This window comes from Terrapene carolina, unplaced genomic scaffold (genome assembly GCF_002925995.2).
Source record: "Terrapene carolina triunguis isolate 2854851 unplaced genomic scaffold, T_m_triunguis-2.0 Scaffold39329, whole genome shotgun sequence".
Taxonomy (NCBI): Eukaryota; Metazoa; Chordata; order Testudines; family Emydidae; genus Terrapene; species Terrapene triunguis.
The window spans coordinates 1-6,610 of record NW_020703680.1 but is presented as its reverse complement, the minus strand read 5'-3'; the positions used below and the strand labels follow the sequence as shown (position 1 = coordinate 6,610).

The 6,610-nt window shown below is 51.3% G+C and overlaps 1 protein-coding gene across 1 annotated transcript; it reads left to right on the top strand.

Annotated features, from left to right (window-relative positions):
- Positions 1–2,691: 2,691 nt before the first annotated feature.
- LOC113405483 (PH domain leucine-rich repeat-containing protein phosphatase 2-like) lies at positions 2,692–6,606 on the top strand (the record flags this gene model as incomplete). The annotated part of the gene is made up of 2 exons (XM_026646699.1): positions 2,692–2,946; positions 5,572–6,606. Coding segments are annotated over exons 1-2 (1,290 nt in total), but the record flags the coding sequence as incomplete, so codon positions are not given.
- Positions 6,607–6,610: the final 4 nt, after the last annotated feature.

Here is a 6,610-nt window from a genome sequence, read left to right as displayed (position 1 = left end):
CAAGGTGGTCATGGTGCCACCAACGGTGGTGGCAGACCTCCAATAGTGGTCCCTCCCGAGCAACATGCTTCAGGTTATTCCCTTCCGAGAGCCCCCTCCCTCACTAGATCTAGTGTTGGACGCCTCGGACCTGGGCTGGGGAGCCCACGTGGGGGATTTCAGGACCCAGGGTATGTGGTCCCCAGAGGAACTAACCCTGCACATAAATGTCAGGGAGCTCAGGGCCGTACGCCTGGCGTACGTGGCATTTCGCCAGCACATACAAGGGATGGTGGTCAGAGTCCTCACGGACAACACGACTGCCATGTATTACGTCAACAAGCAGGGGGACACGCGTTCCCGGGCCTTATGCCAGGAAGCCCAGCTCCTGTGGGAGTTTTGTATAGCCCACAATGTACTCCTGCGGACTGTTTACCTGCCCGGCAAGAGCAACACGCTCGCGGACTGCCTGAGCAGGGTATTCTCCCAACATCACGAGTGGTCCCTGCACAAGGAGGTGGCCAGGTGGATCTTCCTACAGTGGGGTGCTCCCCAGGTAGACCTGTTCGCCACCGCCCAGAATCGACAGTGTCCTCGATTCTGCTCCAGAGCAGGAGACGGCGACGGGGCGCTATCGGATGCATTCCTGCTCCCATGGTCGGGGCCCCTGTTGTACGCCTTCCCCTTAATAGACAGGGTCCTACAGAAGTTGAAGTCAGACAGGGCGAGGATTATCCTCATAGCCCCGGATTGTGCCTGTCAGCATTGGTACGGGTCCCTGCTGCAACTCTTAGCAGCCCCTCCTTGCAGGCTGCCGCTACGCCCGGACCTCCTCTCCCAGGACGAAGGTCGTCTCCTCCACCCCAACCTGGCCCCGCTCCACTTGACAGCGTGGCTGCTCCACGGTTGAATGAGGAGGAGGGGAGGTGTTCTGAGGCTGTAAGAAGGGTCCTGCTGGAGAGTAGGAAACCCTCCACGCGACGGACCTACCTGGCTAAGTGGTATCGGTTCTCTATGTGGGCGAGGGATAGAGGTTCCTCTCCCTCTTCCGCGTCTATCCAGCTTGTCCTCGATTACTTCCTGTCCCTTAGGACCCAAGGCCTGGCGCCCTCCTCCATCAGGGTGCACCTGGTGGCCATTTCGGCTTTCCACCCCCCGCTGCAGGGCCTGTCGGTATTCTCGCATCACATGACGGCCCGGTTTCTGAAAGGGTTAGATCGGGCATTCCCTTATGCCAGACCCCCGGTCCCGCTCTGGGACCTGAACCTGGTGCTCTCCCGCCTTACAGGGCCTCCCTTTGAGCCTTTAGCCACGTGCTCGTGGTCCCACCTGTCGTGGAAGGTGGCATTCCTAGTGGCCATCACCTCAACCCGCCGGATCTAGGAGCTCAGGGCCCTGACTTCTGAACTGCCGTATACGGTTTTCCATAAGGACAAGGTTCAGCTCCGCCCTCACCCTGCTTTTGTGCCGAAGGTAGTCTCGGCTTTTCACATGGATCAGGATATTTTCCTTCCGATCCTCTGTCCTAAGTCGCATTCCTCTAATGAGGAATGCCGCCTGCACATGTTAGACGTGCGCAGAGCGCTGGCCTTTTACTTAGACAGAACCAGGCCATTTAGGAAGCCCCCCCCCCCCAGCTTTTTATTGCTTCGGCCGAGCGCATGAGGGGGCGACTGGTGTCCACCCAGCGGATCTCCCGCTGGATCACCTCGTGCATTCACACCTGTTATGACCTGGCAGGGGTTCCCCCGCCTCCTATTGTGAAGGCCCATTCGACGAGAGCCCAGGCCTCGTCAGCGGCCTATGTGGCTCATGTCCCCATTCAGGACATCTGTAGGGCTGCTACGTGGTCCTCTGTCCACACCTTCTCCTCTTACTATGTGATCGTCTCCCAAGCAAGGGATGACGCCGGGTTTGGTAGGGCGGTGCTCTGCCCGCGTAACCCTTAACACTTATCATTTAGAACTCCTACCCACCTCCATCAGGTGTAGCTTGGAGTCACCTATAGTGGAATACACATGAGCAATCACTCGAAGTAGAAAGGACAGTTACCTGTTCCGTAACTGGCGTTCTTCGAGATGTGTTGCTCATCTGTATTCCACGTCCCGCCCTCCTTCCCCTCTGTCGGAGTCGTCTGGCAAGAAGGAACTGAGGGTGGGGGGAGCACGCAGCCCCCTTTATGGCGCGATATGTTGGCGCCACTCCAGAGGTCGCAGCGGTGCTCCCCCTCTACGGATACTGCTAAGGGAAAAACTTCCGGCACCGGTCACGTGGCGAGCATGCACACCTATAGTGGAATACACCTGAGCAATACATCTCGAAGAATGCCAGTTACGGAACAGGTAACTGTCCTTTGCCAGAGATAGACTTGTTCGCTACCTACCAGAACAAGAAATGTCCACCTTATTGCTCCAGAGTGGGGATCTGACGACACTCCAAGGGAGATGCTCTCCTCATCCATTGAAACAAGTGCCTTCTTTAGGCTTTTCCTCCATTCCCTCTATTGCTAAAGGTGCTATTGAAGATAAAAAGGAAAAAGCAAACATTCTGATTGCCCCCACCTGGCCCAGACAGACATGATACCCTTCCCTGTCCAAGCTGGGGTTGTGTCCACCGGTGACCCTACAGATCACTCCCTACCTTCTGTCACAGAATGAGGGTTGCACCCTTCATCCCTATCCACGGTCCTACATCTGAAAGCATGGCTCCTTCATGGTTCCAGCACATAGAGACATCCTGCTCAAGGAGGCACAGGAGGTACTAATGCACAGTAGGAAAGGTGCTACTCATCGCACCTACCTGCAGAAATGGAAGGGATTCCGGATATGGGGCCAATCCAAGGATGTCATCCCTAATTCAGCCACCTTGCTGGTCATCCTGGACTCTCTGTTATCCTTAAAGAAATCGGGTCTCTCTATTAGCTCGCTGAAGGTTCACTTGGCAGCAATTGCAGCCTTCCACCAGCAGGTAGAATGCTACTCAGTCTTCTCTCACCCGATTAAGAAGAGGTTTCTAAAAGGTATAGCAAACCTCTTCCCACAATCCAGGACCTCTACTCTGCAATGGGACCTCAACCTAGTGCTAAAGGGATTGACTAGACCACCATTCGAACCCATGGCCACTTGTTCATTAACTCACCTTTCCATGAAGATGGTGTTCCTCATCGCCATCACTTCAGCCAGATGGATAGGGGAGATAGCAGCTTTGATGGCACATCCCCTGTTTACAGTGTTCTTCCCGGACAAGGTCACACTCAGAAGTTCACTCCCAAAGTAACTTCTGCATTTCACATAAATCAACTCATTCAACTCCCAACAGTCTATCCAAAAACCTCATATGGACAATAGAGAAGCTATCCTGCATACACAGAGCTTTGGTCTCCTACTTACACAGTAGAAAGGTCTTCCGAAAATCTGAGGCTCTTCCTATCAGTTGCAGATAGGTCAAAGAGTGCAGCAATCTCAGCTCAGAGACTATCCAAGAGAGTCTCTGGCTGAATTAAACTCTGCTACCAGTTACGGGAGGTAAAACCCTCATCTTCAGTATGCACGCATTCCACAAGGGTAGTCTCCTCATCAATCGCCTTCTCTAAAGGTATCCCCATATCAGAGGTATGCAGAGCAGCTACATCGTCCTCTTCACATACCTTCGTAGAACACTATGCCATTCTGAGTGATTCGGCTTCAGACGCCCAATTCAAGGCCTCTGTACTATCATTTGTATCAGACTCTGAAGTCCCAGTTTCCAGTGATGGGTACTGCTCAGGAGTCACCTACAGTGGAGTACCATAGGGACACTACTCGAAGAAGAAGAGGAAGTTACTTTGTGCAGTAACGATGGTTCTTCAAGATGTGTGTCCCTATGGGTGCTCCACAATTCTCCCTCCTCCCCTCTACTTCGGAGTTTCCACTGGTTGACTCTGCGGTAGAGAAGGAACTGAGGGAGAAATGCCTCTGCACGCCAGCTAGCCTCGTGGCAGGCAGGGAGCTGTGCAGGCAGGACAGATTGCTATTGGAATTCTCCAATCAACAGCGTGGGGGTGCAAACATACCTACAGTGGTGCACCCATAGGTGCACACATCTCGAAGAACCATCGTTACTGCACAAAGTGAGTAGGGCGACTAGACGCAAGTGTGAAAAATCGGGACGGGGGTGGGGGCTAATAGGAGCCTATATAAGAAAAAGACCCAAAAATCAGGACTGTCCCAATAAAATCGAGACATCTGGTCACCCTAAAGGTGAGTAACTGCTTCTTCTTTGACATATGTTGTGCACATATATGTTCCATGACTCTCCCACCTTCTACTTCAGACATAGGTGCTGGAACTAGGTGTGCTGGGGGTGTTGCCGCCGCACCCCCTGGCTTGAAGTGGTTTCCATTGTATACAGGGTTTACAGTTTGGTTCAATGGCTCTCAGCACCCCCACTATAAAAATTGTTCTGATACCCCTGACTTTGGACACTACATACAGCAGTGTGAAGGAACGGAGAGGGAGGTGGTGTCATCTGGGAACCTGAGCAGCACGGAGGCCCATGCACCACCTAGTGCTACTGCTGGCAAAAGTCTCCAGCTCGAGTGCATTGGGACATGTCCATCTGCAGTGGAATGTATATGTGCACAACACATCTTAAAGAATTACAGGTACTGCATAGGTAAGTAGCCACTTTTTCACAGGAAGGTGGGTGTTAAACTATTCCTGCACTAGCTTGCTGCATTCTGTGTCTCTGTGCACCCTGGTGTGATGCACAATAACAGTTCATTAATTTGCTTTGATCTAGTCCTTTTTCAAAGAGAACTAGATTTAATGAGCATCAGCAAGGTCCACACAAACAGTGAGCATGTGGCAGACTAGCATGGGGTAGATTCACACCCCAGTTTGCCATAAACTAAATGTTCTTGTAGACTGGTCCCTACATCAACGCTATTGCTTTTATCAACCAAACTTTAATCTCATGAAAAAAAGAGAGAGTGTCAAATTAACAATCTATTTTCCATAAACCTGTGTTGATTGGCATTAACTTTATTACCCTCCTTTAGTTCTTTATTAATCAAGTTTCCTATCAGCCATTCTGTTATTTTGCCTAAGACTGATGGCAGACTGACAGGCCTATAATTACCCAGGTAATCCCTTTTATGCTTTTTAAATATTGGCACAAGATTAGCTTTCTTCCAGTCCTCTGAAACTTCCCCAGTGTGCCAAGAAGCTCCTCAGACAGCTCTTTTAAAACTCTTGAATGCAAGTTATCCAGATCTGCTGAATTAAAAATGTCTAACTATAATAGCTTGCTGGTGTTTAACATCCTCCTTAGTTATGTTGGAATTGGAAGTATTTCATCATCATCATATATGACTACATTATCTGGCGTTTTCCTAAATATAGAATAGAAATATTTATTCAACAGTTCTGCCTTTTCTGCTTTATTATTGATAGTTCTACCATTTCTGTCTAGTAATGGACTAATCCCATTGTGAAAGAGAAGACCTGTCCACCTCCTTGAGGGCTCTAGGCAAGTGTATAGGCAGGGAGAGAATGTGCTCAGAATGGTCTTTGTATGCTAACTGCTCAGACTTTGCCTTCTCTTTGACTGCAGGACAACAAGGTTAATGGTGTAACCTGCTGTACTCGGATGCTAGGCTGCACGTACTTGCATCCTTGGATCCTGCCCAAGCCTCACGTCTACTCCATTCCTCTGACTGTGCAGGATGAGATGCTCCTACTGGGGAACAAAGCCCTCTGGGAACACCTCTCTTATACAGAGGCTGTCATGGCTGTACGCCACCTGCATGACCCACTGGCTGCTGCAAAGAAGATCTGCACTTTAGCCCAAAGCTATGGCTGCCAAGACAATGTGGGAGCAATGGTGGTGTGTTTGAACATTGGTGAGGACAGCTGCACATGTGAGATGCACGGCCTCACCTTGACGGGCCCTGGGGGGGTTATTTCCACTGCCAAACCAGCAACACCTTCCTCAAGTAGCGGAATTGCCTCAGAGTTCAGCAGTGAGCTGTCAGCCTCAGAAGTTAGCAGTGAGGTGGGATCCACTGCGTCCGATGAACACAGTGGTGCTGGTCTGGATGCAGGGTTGGTGCCTCGACCCGAGCGACGCTGCAGCCTCCATCCTGTGCCCCCCTCCAGCATCTTTCAGCGCCAACCTTCCTGTGCCACATTCTCTAGTAATCAGTCTGACAATGGGCTGGACAGTGATGATGAGCAGCCTGTGGAGGGTGTGATGACGAATGGCAGCAAAGTGGAGGTGGAAGTGGACATCCACTGCTGTAAAGGAAAAAGCCTGGAGCCTGTGCCTCCTGGTGCTGAGGAGGGATCTCCTGCTGCAGGCTCAGAGGATGACTCTGGGGGGCTCTTCTTCAGGATTCGGAGACAGAACAGCATGAACAGCAACATCCTCCTGGCAGGAACCAAGGAGAGGTGCGAGTTGCAGAAGTCTCCTTCCACATGCTGTCTCTATGGGAAGAAGCTTTCCAATGGCTCCATAGTGCCTCTGGAGGAGAGCCTCAACCTTATTGAGGTAGCCACAGAGGTGCCGAAGAAGAAAACAGGTTATTTTGCTGCTCCTACCCAGCTGGAGCCAGAGGATCGATTTGTTGTGCCCCCTGACCTGGAAGAGGAAG